Source organism: Hevea brasiliensis, chromosome 8 (genome assembly GCF_030052815.1).
Source record: "Hevea brasiliensis isolate MT/VB/25A 57/8 chromosome 8, ASM3005281v1, whole genome shotgun sequence".
NCBI lineage: Eukaryota > Viridiplantae > Streptophyta > Magnoliopsida > Malpighiales > Euphorbiaceae > Hevea > Hevea brasiliensis.
In genome coordinates this window covers 11,586,227-11,606,754 of record NC_079500.1, presented here as the reverse complement: position 1 = coordinate 11,606,754, position 20,528 = coordinate 11,586,227, and the positions used below count along the sequence as shown (strand labels likewise).

At 34.1% G+C, this 20,528-nt stretch overlaps 3 protein-coding genes and 2 pseudogenes across 3 annotated transcripts; all 5 read right to left on the bottom strand.

Moving 5' to 3' along the window:
* Positions 1-1,121: 1,121 nt before the first annotated feature.
* LOC131182038 (NAC transcription factor NAM-B2-like) lies at positions 1,122-4,516 on the bottom strand. Its single transcript, XM_058150664.1, has 2 exons — positions 4,294-4,516; positions 1,122-1,542 (listed from the first exon to the last, which is right to left on the bottom strand). Exons 1-2 carry the CDS (start codon positions 4,514-4,516, stop codon positions 1,175-1,177), a joined length of 591 nt encoding a protein of 196 aa, XP_058006647.1. The 3' UTR covers positions 1,122-1,174.
* Positions 4,517-7,047: 2,531 nt separating this feature from the next.
* On the bottom strand, positions 7,048-7,748 carry LOC131182037 (auxin-responsive protein SAUR68-like; annotated as a pseudogene).
* Positions 7,749-8,605: 857 nt separating this feature from the next.
* LOC131182036 (auxin-responsive protein SAUR68-like) lies at positions 8,606-9,031 on the bottom strand. Its single transcript, XM_058150663.1, has one exon. The coding sequence runs from the start codon at positions 9,029-9,031 to the stop codon at positions 8,606-8,608; it is 426 nt and encodes a 141-aa protein (XP_058006646.1).
* A 1,126-nt stretch (positions 9,032-10,157) lies between these two features.
* On the bottom strand, positions 10,158-10,686 carry LOC131182485 (auxin-responsive protein SAUR68-like; annotated as a pseudogene).
* Positions 10,687-11,924: 1,238 nt separating this feature from the next.
* On the bottom strand, positions 11,925-12,934 carry LOC131182035 (auxin-responsive protein SAUR68-like). Its single transcript, XM_058150662.1, has 2 exons — positions 12,635-12,934; positions 11,925-11,963 (listed from the first exon to the last, which is right to left on the bottom strand). Exons 1-2 carry the CDS (start codon positions 12,932-12,934, stop codon positions 11,925-11,927), a joined length of 339 nt encoding a protein of 112 aa, XP_058006645.1.
* Between the last annotated feature and the right edge of the window lie 7,594 nt (positions 12,935-20,528).

The window sequence follows — 20,528 nt, the reverse complement described above, 5'->3', positions numbered from 1 at the left end:
AGTATTTGAAGAACTATTTTCTCAAAATACAGAGGGAACTCTATCAAAATTTTTATAAAATTTGCGGAAAAATAAAATGGACTAAAAATATTAATTAGATTTACTTTTAATCATATGTTTTAAATACCTATTAGAAAATGCTCACCACTTAACAAAAGTAATAAAATTGTTTTAAAATCCCTTGTAAGGTACTTAATGAGTTATCGGTAGGTGAAGTGCGGTAGTTCATTAGGTATTTTACGGGATCATGTTATGCCTTACAGAGGGATAATGTGTGACATTTTATTTATAATTAAAATATTTTTAAATTTGTATTTATTACTAAAAACAAAATTTTAAAAATATAATCCAATATAAATTTAAATTAATCTACTCCCAACTAAAATTAAAGAAGATGCATAATCACGAGACTCTCAAATAAGAATAGGCAGATCTTGAAGAGCTAGGTTGAGCACCCAATTTAATTCAGGTTGGACAGAAGGAATTGGTTCCTCAGATGGCACTGATTGATGATTATTCATGGTGGGCATCTCCATGCAGTCACTATAACAAACTTGATCTCTATATCCATAGATGGATTGAACAGGTGGGAGAGAAGGAATTGATTCCTCAGTTGGCATTGATTGATGATTATTTATGGTGGGCATCTCCATGCAATCACTATAACAAACTTGATCTCCACATCCATAGATGGGTTGAAAGTCACAGCTATAAGAAGAAGGGAGATAGGATTGGATTGGTGGCACATTATAGACAACAAAGCTATTGCTGAATGTGTTGTTCACTGGTGGAGGATCATAGTTGAAGTTATGATTCAATGTGTTGTTCATTGGTGAAGGATCATAGACAAAGTTATTCAATGTTAGATGAGGAGGATAAGAAGACCCAAAACCATTCTCGTTTTCTTCGAAAATCATCAAAGAATTATCATACTCTGGAGGTGCAGTGGAATCATCAGCTTTTGGGATTTTTGTTTCTGAATTTATAGCAATCCCTCCATCTTCATCATTATTGTTTTTCTTTCTTTTTGCTTTGGTTTTGTAGATCTTGCAAAGAACCCATTCATCCAACTGACCCAAAAAAATAAAAAAAAAAACAAAAAGAAACAAAGAAATATATCATCACCCTACTTGAATCGATTTCTAATCACTCTACTTGGATTTGCATAATTATTTTATTTATCATCAACGAAATTAAAAAAAAAAAAAAGAAAAAGAAGAAATTCAATAAATGCCAGCATAGGTTGCAATGGGCATTTGGGTCTGGAAGTAGTAGCTGAAGAAATAAGCTTTGGATTAACCAAATACTCATGCATCTTCCAATCCGTTTTCCATCCTTCAGCTTGCTTCCTTGAATAATAATCCAAAGATTTTCTAAAACCAACAGGATTTTTGTTATTTGGGATGGCATTATCAGTTCCTGTAGGCTTCCAAAATCCATCTCCCGCACTCCGATTCGGTCTACAACCATTTGGGTATTTTTTCTCCCTCGAAGTGAAAAAGTACCACTCGCTTTCTCTTGCTCTATTCAGTTTACAGATTTCTACATAGTTCATAGATAAAACGGACGAATGAAATTATAACCAAGGACAAAAATATAAATGATTATAATATTTAAAGATTAAATAATAATTTATATTTAAAAGAATTTAAGTTTCAAATTATAGATATCCAAAAATTAATGACCGTAAAACTTAAAGATTAAATAGAAAATTTAAACTAAAAATTTCACTAAAGGGTTAAATATTTTAAATTTATACTAAAAATTTCACTAAAGGGTTAAACATGAGAATTTATTGAATACATGTTCATATCTAAACCACTCCCAACTAAAATTAAAGAAGATGCATAATCACGAGACTCTCCAATAAGAGTAGGCAGATCTTGAAGAGTTAGGTTGAGCACCCAAGAAGTTATTTTTCTCAGCAGCAGGTTGGACAGAAGGAATTGATTCCTCAGATGGCACTGATTGATGATTATTCATGGTGGGCATCTCCATGCAGTCACTATAACAAACTTGATCTCCGAATCCATGGATGAGATGAATAGGCTGGAGAGAAGGAATTGGTTCCTCTGATTGATGATTGTTCATGGTAGGCATCTCCATGCAGTCACTATAACAAACTTGATCTCCATATCCATAGATTGACTGAATAGTTGGGAAAGAAGGAATTGATTCCTCAGTTGGCATTGATTGATTATTATTTATGGTGGGCATCTCCATGCAGTCACTATAACAAACTTGATCTGGACATCCATAGATGGGTTGAAAGTCATAGCTATAAGAAGAGGGGAGATAGGATTGGATTGGTGGCACATTATATACAAAGCTATCGCTGAATGTGTTGTTCACTGGTGGAGGATCATAGTTGAAGTTATAATTCAATGTGTTGTTCATTGGTGGAGGATCATAGACAAAGTTATTCAATGTTAGAGGAGGAGGATAATAAGACCCAAAACCATTCTCGTTTTCTTCAAAAATCATCAAAGAATTATCATACTCTGGAGGCTGTGCAGTGGAATCATCAGCTTTTGAAATTTCTGTTTCTGAATTTATAGTAGTCCCTCCATCTTCATCATTATTGTTTTTCTTTCTTTCTGCTTGGGTTTTGTAGATTTTGCAAAGAACCCATTCATCCAACTGACCAAGAAAAAAAAAACACAAAGAAGCAAATAAATATATTATCACCTTACTTGAATCGAATTCTAATCACCCTGCTTGGAGTTGCATAATTATTTTATTTATCATCAACACAATTAAAAAAAGAAAAGAAAAAGAAGAAATTCAATAAATACCAGCATAGGTTGCAATGGGTTTTTGAGTCTGGAAGTAGTAGTTGAAGAAACAAGCTTTGGATTAAGCAAATACTCATGCATCTTCCAGTCCGTTTTGCTTCCTTCACCTTGCTTCCCTGAATAATAATCCAAAGATTTTCTAAAACCAACAGGATTTTTGTTATTTGGGATGGCTTTATCAGTTCCTGTAGGCTTCCAAAATCCATCTCCCGCACTTCGATTCGGTCTAGACCCATTTGGGTATTTTTTCTCCCTCGCAGTGAAAAAATACCACTCGCTTTCTCTTGCTCTATTCAGTTTATAGATTTCTGCATAGTTCATAGATAAAACAGATGAATGAAGTTATAACTGAGGACAAAAATAATAATTATAATATTTAAAGGTTAAATAATAATTTATATTTAAAAGAATTTAAGTTTCAAATTACAGATATCTAAAAATTAATGACCGTAAAACTTAAAGATTAAATAGAAAAATTTTTCTAGAACACATATCAATAATCTTTAATTAAATATTAATTAAAACTTAATATAAAAGACTTATTTAAACTCTTAAAGTTTAATCCAATAATTATATTAGCCTTTAAAGTTTAAACATGTCTCTCATGTTTTAATTTCGATTAGATAAGGTGTTAAAAAAATAGTAAAGTCGATTTTAATAAATAAAATATTACTTTTTACATTTAAAATTATTAAAATATAAAGAAAAATAGCAGATTGTTGAGAAAAAAAAAAAAAAAAAAACGATATTACACTTAATATTGCTGTAAACTTTCTCCTCCCACCCACCGCTACCGCTTCTCAACCCCCTGCCACTGTCACGGCCTACTCCTGTCGCTGCAGAGGCTGTCATTCTCTTGCTGAATTTCCTATCACTCTCGCCGGAATACCACAATGGAGATACTGACTTCGGCGATGCCCAAATTTCTCACCACTATTTGTTACTTATCAACACAGAGCTAGCTTTGACAGCCAATGCAACCAGCAAAGGGTGCTTTAACAAACTTAACTTTGCAGTAATTACGTGGGTAAATTCACAGGAATTGCAAATAACCATTTAGGTAAAATTGGGATAAAAAAATGTGAAATTTAAAATTTTCGTTAATTAAAAACCCGTGGAAAACTTGCATCTTTACAATATCACATATGCGAGGCATCAGCATATGAGATGCCCTCCATCATTACATTGGAGATTGTCCAGTAGTAGGTTCCAAGTTGATGGCCAGCAATCTTGAGACTTGAAGAGTTTATTTGGAACTCTAAACACTTTAAGAATTTTTACGACTATTGGATAAAATTGTAAAAATCTAAATACGTTTTTTGTTAAAATTTAATGATTGTATTAACACTCATATAATTTAATCTAAATGAGATTAAAAATTATAATTAAAATTACTCCCATTTAATTCCTAAAAAAATAGAGTACTTCCACTTAAAATAAATAAAAGTAAATAAAGATGAAAAAGAAAACGCATAGATGCATGCAACTTAATACTAACCAGTGAGCTTTCGAGGGCTATATTTATACAAATCAACCTCATGAATCCTGTTACGAGGCAAGGGAAGTTTCTTGATCTTTTTCAGTAAGTAGTCAAGAATCAGCTCATCATCATGAGGTGCGAATCGATACCCAACTGGAAGTGAATTGACATATTTCTCATCATCGTCATCACCACTGCAATTTGCGGCAACTCCCTTGTTCTTATTATGATTTTCCACCATTATTTGTACTGCAAACACAAACTCAGAGAAGGGTTTTGATCAACTAATTGGTTTTTGCTGCATGTATATATATATATACCTCGAATGTTCAGACCATTACCAAGTAAAAATAGGTTTCCTTCTCCTAATAGAATTAGAGGAGAGCAAGATAAGTAAAATAAATTAATTTTCTTGCAAAAATCAATATCCTGAGGATTAGTAGCCAACTTTATGCCTTTTTTTTTTTCTTCCTGTCTTCCCTTCATAAAACGGTGACGTTCTATAAAACACTTTCTTTGTACGGTTTTTGATTTTTGATTTCGATTTCTTCTTTTTGTGCTGTTTTTCTTATATGTTTATGTCATTTTTTTTTTTCAATCCTTCTCCTAATAAAATTAGAGGAGAGCTGGATAAGAACGGATTTTCCGCTTAATTATTATTAAATATGGATTGATAAAAAAAAGAAAAGGATAAAATTTCGGATAAAATCTGATTTGTACATAAACTCTTCAGAAGCTACAAATTGGTATTTTAAGGTATGGAAGTCAGTAATGGAAGTCGAAGACGAATAACAGAAACTGCTAGCTGTGGAAGTCAGTAATGCTTTTTCTACGTCTCTGGTGACCTGCCCTTTGATCAAAGTGACGGCATATTCCATTAGCTCTGCCTAGCATGGCAATGTGAGAGGTCCTTTTCTTTGCAATCCGAACTCTTCTTCTGCCATGTCGAATAGCTCTGATGATTTGGTTTTTTAAGGTATTTCAGAGGAAGCATGAAGCGCTTTTGATCTGCAGAGTACACAACAAAATAACCCTTCTCAGCTTTTGCTGTGCAGGAATTGCTTGTATCTGTGTTTCCAATGGTTTGTGGGAATGCGATTCTTTTTCGCCTCGTAGCAGCCTGCTTATTCTGCCATATCATTGCCAATTTGAGGAGCTTCTTGGGACTGATCATCTTGTTGAAAGGCAAAGATCTATGGGTAATCTGAATGCCAATCATGTGATGGGTTGAATGCAAGGGAAGCAGTGGCTTGGTTATATAATCACAAGGCTAGGCATAAGTCTGTTTCATGGAGCTTCCACAGTGCAGGGATAGATGGGAAGCAAAGCCATGTCATAGTGGTTGTAAGAGCCTGTTTGGGAGGTGGGTATGTTGGCTTATGATTGAAAATCATCATTTCAAGGTAAAGCATAGGTGTAACATGCGTATATCCTTCTGCCAAGTAGTTAAGCACCAAAAAAGATATATATAAGACATGTTGAATTGGCTCATGAGCCTACAGACTTTGTGAACCACAACAAGAGAAAGATCAAAATGATTTAGGCCCAATATTAACTCAAATATTGCAGAGAACTGGCAGAGTTGTGCAAATTTGGCTATGCAGTCTAGACGTTTATGTGGCAGAAGACACGTCAAGTTGGGTCCAATATGTCTGAGAACTACTAAACAGAGATGCATCACTTCCGAGTGCTTCTTCTTTTTAATCATATTAGAGATATCTTATTCAGTTCAAAGTGATCTGCAGTGTTCTGTAGCACAATTCATTGATTGTATTCTACAGAAATTGCAATCAAATACTTCTTTTAAGCTTTGGTCGTGAAAGCCCAAATTTTATTGCTTGAGATTAGAAGAAATTGATCAAATCAATATTTGCTTTTTGATGTTTCAAATATTTTAGTATTTTAAAATTTTAAATATATTTAATTTTTAAATTATTAAAATTTAAAACACTTTAATTCTTTTTTTTTTAATTTCTCATTAATATTGGGATAAAAATTAAATTATTAATTTTGAATCACTAAAAATTAAAATATATTTTAAGACAAATCTTAGGATTTTCTATAATTAACTTTTTAAAAAAAAATAAATAAAGGAAACTTTTCCCTCTCATGGAAACTTAACTGTTGGGGACGTTGGTGTCACCAACCGATAAAAGCCTTATAGAAGAATAAGAGCATGGTGATAAAAAAAATAAGGGAATTTTTCTCTAAATTCAAAATTTGGTATTCGAATTTAAATGAAGAAAAATTAGCAACTACAAAGCTTATGATGAAAATGAAACAAAGAGAAAAAGAACTAACCCATCAGAGGCACCAACATCATACCCACAGAGGCATCCGTTAAGAGCTTCTACTACCACTATGCAAGCCAAGATGAGGTATGCTTATTTAGATACTTTTCCAAGAATTACAAAAATCTACGCCACCACAGGGGTGGTTGTCTTGGAAATTGTAACTTTAGAGACTACACCATTGCCATGGAGTCAAAGTTCATTTCTAATTTTATCTGGAAATTTCTTGGGAAAATGGTGTCAATGGTAACTGAGACTTTAATTTTGGTTTATAATCTCTTGATTTGCATTTTAAACCGATTCCCAGATGTCAAAATCATATGTGTCAGATGATTTATTGGACAACACATATCATTTATAGTGATTTTGAAAATTATGGATAGTGATAATAACTGGGCAGGAGCAGGAGAAAAAATTTTGTATTTTTTATGAAATAAATTGTACACTTGTATGTGCGTCTTTACAAATCTATTGTGACTCTTCAGAAGCTGCAAATTGGTAGCTGATGGCTTGTTGCTTGATGTTGGAAATGGAAAAATGATGAGCAGCAACTGCTAGCTATTGACATCGCAATGCTCTCTCTAAATCTCTAGTAGCATTCATGTCGATCAAAGTAATTGCATATTCCATAAGGTTTGCATCGCAAGGTAATGTGAGTGGCCCCTCGCTTTGCAATCCAAACTCTTCTTCTGCCATGTTGAATAGCTCTTTGATCATTTCACTATTAAGATATTCCAAGGGAAGAAGGAAACGTTTTTAATATGCAAAGTAGCAACAAAATGGCCTTTCTCAGCCATTGATGATGTGCTGCAACTTCTTGTGTCATTACTTCCCATGTTTTGTGGCGACGTGATTCTTCTTCGCCTGATAGCAGCCATTTTCTGCCATTTCCTCGTCAATTTAAGAAGTTTCTTGGCACTGATCATCTTGCTAGTATATAAGAATGGAAATTTATGAAGGAAATAAAGGAAGAAACCTTTAAATTCTAAAATACTAAATGCTAATTTTTTGATGGGTAGAAGGGAAAGTAGGTGGCTTGTTTATATATTCACAAGGCCAGACAATCCATTTCATGGAGCTCCCACAAGGCAGGGGAGCGTGTAAGCAAAACTATGTGATAGGTGGTTGTGAAAGATTATTAGCAAGATTTGCATGTTTGCTTACGCTTGATAATGAACCCATCAAATTGGCGCATAGGCATGTAATATCTATATCCTTTTGTCCAGTTATTTACCAGCAAAAAGAATGGTGGGTCATGACCATATATCATAAACTATTTAAACCACTAACAATGAAGAGAAACTTATAAGCTGATTTGAATCTGGATCTACTTTTGATGGGTCCTTTTAGTGAATGCCAATCTGTAGATAGGAAATTCAACTATTGGTGAAAGTTGGGAAAGTCCTTCAAACTTAGTGCTGTGTTCTTCACTAATATGTGGTAGAAGTGGTAACACAGAGCAAGTTGGACCAATTATGTCAGGGAACCGCCAAAGAGACACATGGAATTTATGGCTCACGTAAGACATGGAATTGACTATTCACAAGTTATGTACAATATGTGCAGTCTGACCATTTGTTGGTGTGATTATTTGTGTTACACTTTGTCCAGCCTGGACTTAAACAACTTTTCTAACAAATGTAACAAAGACTAACTTCAATTCGATAACTTCTAGCTCAAGTTATGCCTTGATTAGCTAGTGCAGAAACCATTCTCTGCTTAGTCATTGTAACTTACTCTAATAAATTCTTCACTAAACAAATACATATTGCAATGAAATATTCTATTTTCTAATAATTTGCAAAGGCTGGATAGGTAGAATCTCTTTATATGTGGAATATTATATATGATATTATGGGTCAACTTGAGGTTTGATTATTTAGACAAAGTTCTTGAGTCAAAACTAGAAATGTATCTCCTAGCAAATGTTGTTGTTTCATTCACAATATATTTTGCATGGGGAATTGTTGAATGATACAGCACATAAATTAAAGTTAACACTACAGAACTAAACTACTTCAATAGCCGCAAATTAGTAATCAATGATCTATATGTCCTTGATGGAAACCAAGAGAAAATGAGCAACAACTTGTTTCCATGAACATAATCAAAGCTTTCTTAACGTCTTTAGCTAAACCCCTTTTGATAAGGGAAACCACATACTCCATGAAGACAGCATCACATGGAAATTTGGTAGCACCTTCACTTAGGAGCCCAAACACTTCTTCAGACATCTTGAATAGCTCTCTGATGACATTATTGCTGAGATATGCTAAGGGAATAGCAAATCGCCTACAATCATTGGTGTAAATGACAAAATTTCCTGTTCCAACTGATGATGATGTATTGGGCAAATCCGCATTCGTGTTACTACTAATCCTACGAAATGAAGTTCCTTTCCTCCTAATGGAAGCTATCCTATGCCAGTTTCTTGATATTTTGATGAGCTTTTTTAGGCTGATCATGCTTCTTGTTTTGTGTTGGAAGGAAAGATTTAGATCTTAGGATGGTATTGATTTGAGTTGTGAAGGGTATAAAAGTTTGTTACTTATATAGTTAAAAAGGTTTGAGATATTCCATTTCATGTAGATTTCTTTATGTTGATATTTTCAATGCAGAAGCATGTGGTTTAGTATTTTGTAACTTTCCATAAAGATTGGCAATTGAATAACATCATAGGTGGTTCTAGATATCTTTGGTCATCTCCAACTCTTAGGAAAGCTAGAGTGAATAGTGCCTTAAATTTTGATTTCAGTTAGTAATCATATGAACTAAGCATATTATAACTCTTGAGCCTTCTGATAAATTTTATCACTGTACTTTTATATATCTTTGTTTACGAATCTAATTATAACTCTATGAAGAGATATCCAGTATATGAAGTTTCTGAGTGTAAAAGATCACAAGCAAATAATACTATCTGTTAGATGTTAATACAATGGCTAAGTAACAGCAAAGTTAAAGTTTGATTAGTTTGTTTTTAAATTTCCACTGTACTTGTTACTGGAAAAGTCGCAGTCAATTCCTTGCGATTTTGATAATGAAGAAAATAATAATAAAATGAGAATGAAACAAAGAAGAAGAAAACCCAACCCATCAGAAACACTAGCATCATACCCAAAGAGGTATCCCACAAGAGCTTCTACTACTACTATGCAAGCCAATATGAGGTAAGTATAACTTAATTTTCTCTAGAATTACAAAAATGTATACTACCATCTTACTAAATGTAGATTACCTTGTCGAAACCACAAGGGTGGTTGTCTTTATTATTTTTATTTGGCTTTGTGTGGAGTTGGGAGCTGGAATTTGTACCCTCTCAGTGGCTGTTCAGAGACTACTCCACTGCCATAGTGTCAAAGCGCATTTCTAGTTGTGTTTTGACAATCTATAAAAGAATTTTCTTGGGAAAATGGTGTCAATGGTAACTTGGACTTTAATTTTGGTTTATAATCTCTTGTTCTGCTTTTTAAACTGATTCCAGATGTCAAAATCATATATGTCAGATGATTTATTGGACAACACATATAATTCATAGTGATTTTGAAAATTATGGATAGTGATAATAACTGGGCAGGAGCAGGAGAAAAAATTTTGCATTTTCTATGAAATAAATTGTACACTTGTATGTGTATCTTTACAAATCTATTGTGACTCTTCAGAAGCTGCAAATTGGTAGCTGATGGCTTGTTGCTTGATGTTGGAAAAGGAAAAATGATGAGCTGCAGTTGCTAGCTATTGACACCAGCAGTGTTCTCGGCACATCTCTAGTAGCGTTTTGTCTGATTAAAGCAATTGCATATTCCATGAGATCTGCATCCCAAGGTAGTGTGAGTGGCCCTTTGCTCTGCAATCCAAACTCTTCTTCTGCCATGTTGAATAGCTCTCTAATCATTTCATTGTTGAGATATTCCAAGGGAAGAAGAAAACATTTTAGATCTGCAGAGTACACAGTAAAATGGCCTTTCTCAGCCATTGATGATGTGCTGCAACTAGTTGTATCTATAATTCCCATGTTTCGTGGCGATGTGATTCTTCTTCACTTGATAGTAGCCATCTTCTGCCATTTCCTTGCCAATTTCAGAAGTCTCTTGGCACTGATCATCTTGTTAGTTTGTAAGAACAAAAATTTATGAGGGAAATAAAGGAAGAAACCTTTAGACTCTAAAATACTTAATGCTAATTTTTTTATAGGTAGAAGGGAAAGTAAGGGGCTTGGTTATATGCTCATAAGGTTAGACAATCCATTTCATGGAGCTCCCACAAGGCAGAGGTGCATGGAAGCAAAACCATGTGATAGGTGGTTGTGAAATATTGTTATCAAGTTTGGCATGTTTGCTTATGTTTGATAATGATCCCATCAAGTTGGAGCATAGGCATGTAATAATTATATCCTTTTGTCTAGTAGTTTACCAGCAAAAAATAATGGTGGGTTATGACCATATATCATAAGCTATTTGAACCACTAACAATGAAGATAAATTTATAAGCTTATTTGAATCAGGATCTACTTTTGATGGGTACATTTAATGAATGCCAATTTGTATTTCGAAAATTCGAGTGTTGGTGAAAGTTGGGAAAGTCTGTTCAAGCTTAGTGCTGTGGTCCTGACTAATAGAAACATGTTTCTATTGGGGACCCTCCAATACCTAAGTTAGAGGTAATCCATTTATATATAAAGAATTGATAGAATTTTAGAATAGACATAATAAGAAAATGAGTACCAACTTTTGCTTTACCTAAGCACATAGATATAGGAATGGGGGCTGGGGGGTTAATTTATTAGGGTAATATATTTGGCTAAATAATTCCCCAAGCATACATTCATATATGTTTTCATCAATGCAATTATTATGTATGAAGAGATATCCAGTATAATCTTATTAAGTTGAAAGTTAATGCAGTGTGCAGAAGTATAGAATAAGAAAATGAGTACCAACTTTTACTTTACCTAAGCACATACATATAGGAATGGGGGGTGGGGGGTTAATTTATTAGGGTAATATCCTCGGCCAAATAATTCCCCAAGCATATATATTCATATATGTTTTCATCAATGCAATTATTACGTATGAAGAGATGTCCAGTATAATATTATTAAGTTAAAAGTTAATGCAGTGTGCAGAAGTAGACTTCAATTAGGATCTGAGTTCATTAGGTTCTAACTAGAGTGTTTTGTAGTTGAGTTTCAAGAAGAAAAAGAGGGAAACTGAAATGATAGGTTGTAAATTTGTAATAGAGTTGCATATGTTTATTGTTACTCTGTTTTGTGCAATTATGATTTAGTTGTGAAATAATCTTGTGGAGGCCATGGAATGATGTGGACTTCTTTTTAGGGACAAAAGGAAATAGGAGTTCTTAGATATCTATAAGTGCTTCATTTGTTGTGCTCATTATCTGCAAGTTCAGAAATAGTCTTCACTTACTAACCTAGGATTGTAAAAGGTAGGTCAACATGATCATGGTGAATTAATGATTTTACTTTGTTTCTTCAATATTACATTTTCTTGCATTCCCTTAAATGAGGACCACATGGCACATGTTTCGCTGATTCTGATCAGACTAACAAAATAAGTAACAGAGTTGCTTTTTTTTTTTTTTTTCCTAAAACTTATACTTGTCATGAACAATGATTACAAAATTCAAATTTCAAAGGTGAATGTGGAAAATTTCTCGTGAAGAAGAGTAATATTATGCTGATTATGGTGATCGATGGTGAGGCCTGTATGGGTTATAATTTACTATTACAAACCAAAGTTCAAAACAGTACACATGATAATTCCAAGTATACTTGTGAATTTGCTGCACACTAGGTAGTGTGAGCATATGCAGGCCTACACTTTGAGTGAAAACTAATCATGAAAAGAATTTGAGATTTCTATTAAATTGTGTTCATTGCATACATTGTTTTGAATCTAATTGTAACTCTTTCAAAAGCTGCAAACTGGTAGTTGATGGCTTGTTTCTCTCTGTTGGAGATAGAAAGACGATGAACAGCAGCTAGCTATGGACATTATTAATGCTTTTTGAATGTCTCCAGTAACTTGCTATTTGACCAAGAAAATTACATGCTCGAAGAACTCTGCATCGCATGGCAATGTAAGAGGCCCTTTGCTTGGCAATCCAAACTCTTCTTCTGCCATATTAAATAGCTCTTTGATAATTTCATTTTTGAGATGCTCCAAAGGAATCAAAAATCGTTTCTGATCAGCAAAGTACACAACAAAGTGGCCCTTCTCGGCCATTTCTAATGTGCTACAACTGCTCGCTTCTCCAATGGCCTGCAGCGGTGTGATTCTTTTTCGCCTTACAACAGCTAGCATGTGCCATTTTCGTGCCAATTTGAGTAGTCTCTTGGTGCTGATCATCTTGCTACTAAAGGAAGGGATTTGAGGGAAATTGTGAGATATGAAAGAGAACTTTAGAATTCAAAGTTGCAAATGCTGTTCTTGTTAGTGTATGTGCACTGCAGCTAATGTGTTAATTGCAAGTGTGATCACTTAATTCATATATATATATACTTTATTCTTAATAAAAGGCTGCTTTATCTTTAATGTTTAATTTAATTTTAATGAATATTAATTAATAAAGATAAAGTCCATGAGACTTATATGCATAGCAGTGGAAATTATAATGTTGTTATAATTATGAGATTCTGACTGCATTATAGCATTATTCCAAAAATGTTCCTGGTCAATGTTATATCAAGATCGGACATTGATATAATTGTCGAGACTAGTACACGTTGCATTCTTTCCTTTATGAAAGGAAGCAGCAGTTCTCATTAAGCTGAGGTATGTGAGATACCTAGAACCAACGTGTAAGTGTTTGTGGTGACAAGTTTACTGAACTGAGCCGCACAAGAATTCCATATGGAAGTTTACCTGTGTCTATGGAAGCGCTCACGTGATAGTCGTGTAAATGATCCTTAGACTTGAGATATTAAATTATCTTATATAAGAATTATTGTATTTTGATACTGCTCACATGTCATTCTATATAAAGACAACAAATGTGGCAGCTGTTGGATATAATATGAACTATGTGGAGATATTTAATTGTCAAGATAGAATTCATCATCTTAGGTAATTAAGGAAAATATTTCAATTGTTCTTGGCCAGTATGGATTGTTAAATCCTTGCGCAAGGTAAAATAAGATTGAGATCTTATTTAATTAATCAATTATACTAGGAGGACGAAAATAATTTATATATAGCAGATACATTCTATGCATCAATGTATAAATCGAAATATTATGATGAAGAGATATTAATTACACTGACAGACTGATCACAGAAAGGTTAGTCAAACCACTTTGACAAGTTCTAATATTTGGGTGGTCATTACACATTGCTAGATGTCAATAATGATCTACAAATATAATTAATTAATTGTGAATTGATGATAAAATTAAAGTATTAATTTTATTTAATTATATTTGTTGTCAACATATTAAGAACCTAATGGGTCACACAAATAAAGACTATAAGTGAGGAATTAAATTAAATTATCAAGTTGGACTTGATAAAAAAAATTTTAGAGACTTAAGGACTAAAGTATAAATTTTATTTAGACTGCTTAATGTCCTAATAATTGAGTGTAGACTTAATTTAAAGTTTCTAGAATTATAAGAATTAATTGTGTGAATTATAATTTCTATAGGGGTCAATTTATAATTAATAAATTTAAAGGGTTAAATTTATAATTATAAAATGTTATTCCCTATAAATAGGGAAGCTTGTTTTTGAAGAAAAAAGAAAAAGAAAGGAACTAGCACTCAAAACTCTCAATATTCTGTAAGAGTGTCTTGGAGAATTTCCTCACAACCGGTCTGTGTGGATACCATCAGAGGCCGAACATCTGGACGGCTGGTGATTTGCTACAACCTGGCCTGGTGGTCCGAAAATTCCTCAAGCTGTTTGAGGTAATTTGCTAAATAATAAAATTTTTATTATTACCATTTCATACTTAATTAAAATTGATCTTGTTTAATTGAGAATTCATGCTTCCTAACAGTGGTATCAGAGCCATTTTAATTAATTGTGAAATAGATTAGATATTGAATTAAATTGTTTAACTCACATATATATAAATTAGAAAATTGTTTCTAAATTATATATTGCATTGGGTAGTATAAAATTTGATTTAATTGTTTTGTTAAATTAATAGGTATTTAATTGTGATTAAGTTACTTATTAATTAAAGAAAATCGTTTCCAAGACAATTAAATATAATTATTCAGTGGGAGGAACATTATATATTTTGATTTAATATTTCTAATTGTTAGAAATATTATTTTAATTACACATGAAACCAACAACAACAATGAGGATGATTAAATTTATTTATGCAGTTTAATTTGATTATAATGCATGATGGATGGTTATGGACTAAAGACCAATGTGATTGCTCTTTATATGGTTGAATGTCTGTATATTCATAAATAGGGACTGTGTTTCCTGCCTTCTCTTATATTCTGCGTTGAAAATGCTTTTTTCATCTTACTCCCCTCGAATGTAACTTGAGGTTTCTATTTCTGAAATATGTAAACGTTATATAGTTTTAGAAAGAGTAGATAAGAAAATTATTTGTGAATGTAAGTAGAAAGAGGAGCTAATGAATATACTTCAAGGAGCTGCTAAGAAGACTTATGAAGTCCTACAATGCTATTACCTAGGTTTTTGACCCTATAATTCTCTCAAATGGCTCGAGAGAATTATTTAGTAAAGTCCATAATCATCCAATTAGAAATGCATGCTAGGGGTGTATGTTATATATATGTGATGTATGATATTGCTAGCATGTTAATTAATGAGACCTAAAAATTGGCATAGACCTAAAATCCCTCATTCAAATATTAAGTACATGTTATGAACATGATGCCTTCCATTGTTATAGTATAAACCTAAGTTTTATATTAAAGTTAACTTGTTGAGCACACTCAAGGTTGCTTTTCTCTCGAACATGTTTATGGCTATGAAATATTGGATATTTCTGAACAATGGGTTTTACTTAACTGATTTACATGATTTGGATGAGCATACTCATGATCATATAGAATCGGAGGCATAGTTAGGAGAAACTTAAAATTATGTTTAGACAAATAGTTGTCACCTAACTGATCTAGGAGTCACATAGAGATGTGATTGATAAATAGTTATCTACCTAATTTAATTTTATTTTGATTTGTTGAGCACACTCAAGGTCAAATAAAATAAAATGGGGTCCTAGCCCACTAAGGAAATTAATGCGTTAAATTTCCTGAATTAATGGTGAGGGCTATTAATTTGAGTAAAATAGTGGGAGACCAAATGGATATTAAAGACCTTATATTAATTTGGTTAATGAAAATTATATACATGAAATTAATACAATTTTATCTTTGCATTTGTAGATCACTAATATCACCATGAGTAACAACCATTCCCTACGTAGCATACTGGATGCTAATAAGTTGACCGGACCAAATTTCTTAGACTGGTACAGAAACTTGAGAATTGTTCTCAAGCAAGAAAAGAGGCTATATGTCCTTGAACGTGCCAAACCCAGTATTCCTCCTGTTGATGCTCTTGAAGAGGTACTAAGTGAGTTCATTCATCACACAGATGATGATGAGTAAGCCACATGTGTGATGTTGGCTAGCATGTCTCCTGAACTTCAAAGGTAGCATGAGAATATGGATTCTCGAACTATCATTTTGCATCTCAAGGAGTTGTTTGATTCAAAATGCAGGAATGAGAGGTATGAGGTATCAAGGGAATTGTTCCGCTGTAAGATGACAGAAGGATCTTCAGTGAATGTTCATGTTCTGAAGATGATTGGCTATATTGAAAAATTAAGCCAATTGGGTTTTGTCATGGATCATGAGTTAAGTATTGACTTGGTCTTACAGTCTCTACCTCCTAGCTTCTCACAGTTCATAATGAACTTCAACATGAATCAGTTGGAAACTACATTGCCTGGACTGTTGGGGATGCTAACTACTGCTGAAGGGGAATTTAAAAAGAACAAGTCCCCTGTTCTTATGGTTCAATCTTCTAAGACCAAATCCAAAAGGTCCAAGAAGAAGAACAATAAAAAGAAAGGGACTTTGCCTAAAGCACTTAAGCCTGCTGGGGGCATTAAAAAGGACAAAGGTACTTGCCATCATTGTGGTAAAGAAGGTCACTGGATGAGGAACTGTGCTGATTATCTTGCTGCACTGAAGGAGAAGAAGCTTAATGAAGCTTCTAGTTCAGGTATGTTTATGATTGAGATAAATTTATCTATGTCAAATTCATGTTCTTGGGTATTAGATACCGGATGTGGATCTCATATTTGTAATAATATGCAGGAACTAAGAAGACCTAGACCTTTACAGGAAGGTGAAATGGACCTACGGGTTGGAAATGGAGCAAGGGTTGCTGCTTTAGCCATAGGAACATGTATTTTATCTCTGCCTACGGGCCTTTTGCTTGAACTTGATAACTGTTATTTTGTTCCGATACTAACTAGAAATATCATATCTGTATCTTGCCTAGCACTGAATGGTTTTAAATTTATTATTGAAGGCAAATGTTGTTCCTTTTATAATAATGATATTTTCTATGGATCTAGTGTTTATGCAAATGGTTTGTATATGCTTGATCTTGAAAGGCCTGTTCTTAGCATAAATAGCAAGAAATTAAAATCAGATAATCAAAATCCATCCTATCTATGGCATTGTAGATTAGGTCATATAAATGAAACAAGAATCACAAAGTTACATAAGGAAGGATATTTTGATCCTTTTGATTATGAATCATATGAAACATGTGAAGCTTGCTTAATGGGAAAAATGACCAAATCACCCTTTACTGGAAAGAGTGAAAGATCCACTGAATTATTGGGCATAATACATTCAGATGTATGTGGGCCAATGACTACCCATGCTATAGGAGGGTACTCATATTTCATTACATTTACTGATGACCATTCTAGATATGGGCATGTATATCTAATTAAATATAAATCTAAATCTTTTGAAAGGTTCAAAGAATTTAAAAGTGGAGTGGAGAAACAAACTGGAAAGAGTATTAAAACACTCCGATCTGATCGAGGTGGAGAATACTTAAGTCAGGAGTTTCAAGATTATTTAAAGGAGAATGGGATTCTTCACCAGTTGACACCTCCTGGAACGCCACAACACAATGGTGTTTCTGAAAGAAGGAACCAAACCCTATTAGATATGGTGCGATCCATGATGAGTAATGTTAACCTTCCAGTTTCTTTTTGGGGCTTTGCCCTACAAACTGCTGCATACCTTCTTAATAGAGTTCCATCCAAATCTATTGAAAAGAAACCATATGAGATATGGATGGGCAAGAGACCTTCACTGTCACATATAAAGATTTGGGGATGTGATGCTTATGTGAAGCGTTATGTAAAAGAACTAAGAAATTTTAGAATAAGAATTCTGATGTTTATTGCCCTAGAAATCAAAGATATATATATAAAATTATAGCTAATAAATAGGTTCCTAATCAAGCTAAACTACCAAAATTATATCAGAATCATACAACAAAAGGTAAGAGCAGATATGTACAGAAAAATTCCTAAACAAATGCCCTAAATAAATGCAAAATAAGTGGCAGCTAACAGCTGCCTTTCCAATACCCCCCCTCAAGTTGGAGCATGGAGATCTCGAATGCCCAACTTGCGAAAAAGAAAGTCAAACTGATCCTTTCCCAACGCCTTTGTGAAGATATTCGCAGGTTGCATTGAACTACGTACATAATATGTTCGAATGTTATCATTCAATATTTCATCACAGATAAAATGACAGTCCACTTCAATATGCTTGGCACGTTCATGATAGACAGGATTAGCAGCTATATGCAGAGCTGCCTGACTATCACAATATAAATTCATATGTTCAGTATGCGCCACACTAAGAGAATTCAATAATCCTTTCAACCATTTAAGTTCACAAGTTGTAGTACTCATAGATCGATATTCAGCTTCAGCGGACGAGCGAGACACTGTCTGTTGCTTTTTAGTCTTCCACGAGATAGGGGATTCACCTAAAAGAAAAAAATAACCGGTCAAAGACCGTCTCGTCAAAGGACAGCTTGCCCAATTAGAATCATAGTAAGCAGATAATTTGAGATCACAATTGGCATGCAGTAGTATACCCTGACCTGGATTTCCTTTCAAATAATGCACAACTCTAACAGCTGCCTCCCAATGAGCTTTCTTCGGTTGTTGCATGTACTGAGCAAGAATATGCACACAATAAGACAACTCGGGCCGAGTTATTGTTAGATAAATAAGCCGTCCCACACGGGCCTATCTTGGTCATCCACATCATCACTCTCGGTAAGGGCCAGCTTGTGATTTTGTTCAAGAGGAGTTTTAGCCGGCTTGCAACCCAGTAATCCAACTTCTGAAATTACATCCAATGCATACTTACGTTGACATAAGAAAATACCATTCGAGTTTCTGGCTACTTCAATCCCTAAGAAAAATTTCAGCTTCCCCAAGTCTTTCATATGAAAGCAACGACTCAAATAGTTCTTGAATTTTTGTACAATGGAAACATCATTGCTGGAGATAATAAGGTCATCCTCATAAATAAGCACATTCAATTGAACAGTCCTAGCTCGAAAAGTGAACAAAGAGTAATCTGAACATGATTGCTGAAATCCATAAGCTTTTAGAGATGCAGCCAATTTCGCAAACCAACATCTAGGTGCTTGCCGCAAACCGTATAGAGATTTCTGGAGTTTACAAACCTTCCCTGGTGATTGAGAAGCAAATCCAGGTGGCATCTTCATGTAAACCTCTTCCTCCAAATCACCGTGTAAGAAAGCATTTTGGACATCCATCTGATGGAGTTCCCAATTCTTTGCAGCCGCAATGGCAAGAAAGGTGCGCACAGTAACCATTTTTGCTGTAGGAGCAAAAGTCTCCTGATAATCTATGCCTTCAACTTGATTATTTCTCAATATCACTAACCGCGCCTTGTATCGTTCAACACTTCCATCAGAATTGTATTTAATTTTGTATACCCACTTGCTTCCTGTTGCTTTCTTTCCAAATGACAGATTTTCAACTGTCCATGTACCATTATCCTCCAAAGCCTGTATTTCTTTTCTCATAGCCGCTCTCCACCGTTCATCCTTAACTGCTTCTGCATAAGAGCTTGGTTCATGTCCTGTAGTAATGGCTGCCAAAAAACATCAGTGTTGTGCAGAGAATTTATCATAACCCACATAATGTGCTATAGAGTAAGGCGTACCTGAGGAATCAGATTGGGAAGGTGAGCATACCGAGGGGCTTGTTTTGATGGCATTTGTCACATAATCCTTCAAACGAACACTAGGTTGCTTGGCCCTTTGTCCCCTACCTAGTTGCTCTTCAACAACTTCACCTCTATCCACTCCCTCACTGTTTTCATGGATTAATTCTTCCATTTCAGGATTCACCTCACTTTCTCTACCCACACTTTCATCGTGCTCCTTTCCCAAGTTGTTCTCTAAACCATTAACTTCATCACCCAACTCCTCAACTCCATTTTTAATGAGTTCATCATCCATTGTTTTCTCATTTGCATATGAAAATTCTGTTTCAGCGAATACCGCATCTCTTAATACAAAGTATTCTTTAGTTTCCAAATCATACAATCTCCATCCCTTCTTTTCAAATGGATACCCAACAAAAACACACCTACGACTTCTACTACCAAATTTATCTTTATCCCGATTCAGATTATGTGCATAGCACAAACAACCGAAAACCCGAACGTGTTTGTAAGAAAGTACTTTCCCAAAGAGCATCTCATATGGGGTTTTACCATTTAATAACATAGATGGAGTCCTATTAATCAAGTACCCGGCTACAAGTGCACATTCTCCCCAAAATTCTATGGGTAAATTTGCTTGGAAACGCAAGGCTCTTGCCACATTAAGAATATGGCGATGTTTTCTTTCCACTCGGCCATTT

Bases quoted from the DNA above. Each gene is read 5' to 3' on its own strand.
- LOC131182038 (XM_058150664.1), bottom strand. From the start codon at position 4,516: ATGGTGGAAAATCATAATAAGAACAAGGGAGTTGCCGCAAATTGCAGT. The intron at 1,543-4,293 runs GTTAGTATTAAG...TGAACTATGTAG, and splicing joins TAGCCCTCGAAAGCTCACTG to AAATCTGTAAACTGAATAGA.
- LOC131182036 (XM_058150663.1), bottom strand. From the start codon at position 9,031: ATGATCAGCCTAAAAAAGCTCATCAAAATATCAAGAAACTGGCATAGG.
- LOC131182035 (XM_058150662.1), bottom strand. From the start codon at position 12,934: ATGATCAGCACCAAGAGACTACTCAAATTGGCACGAAAATGGCACATG. The intron at 11,964-12,634 runs GTAATTTTCTTG...CTGAACTTGCAG, and splicing joins ATGCAGAGTTCTTCGAGCAT to ATAATGAGCACAACAAATGA.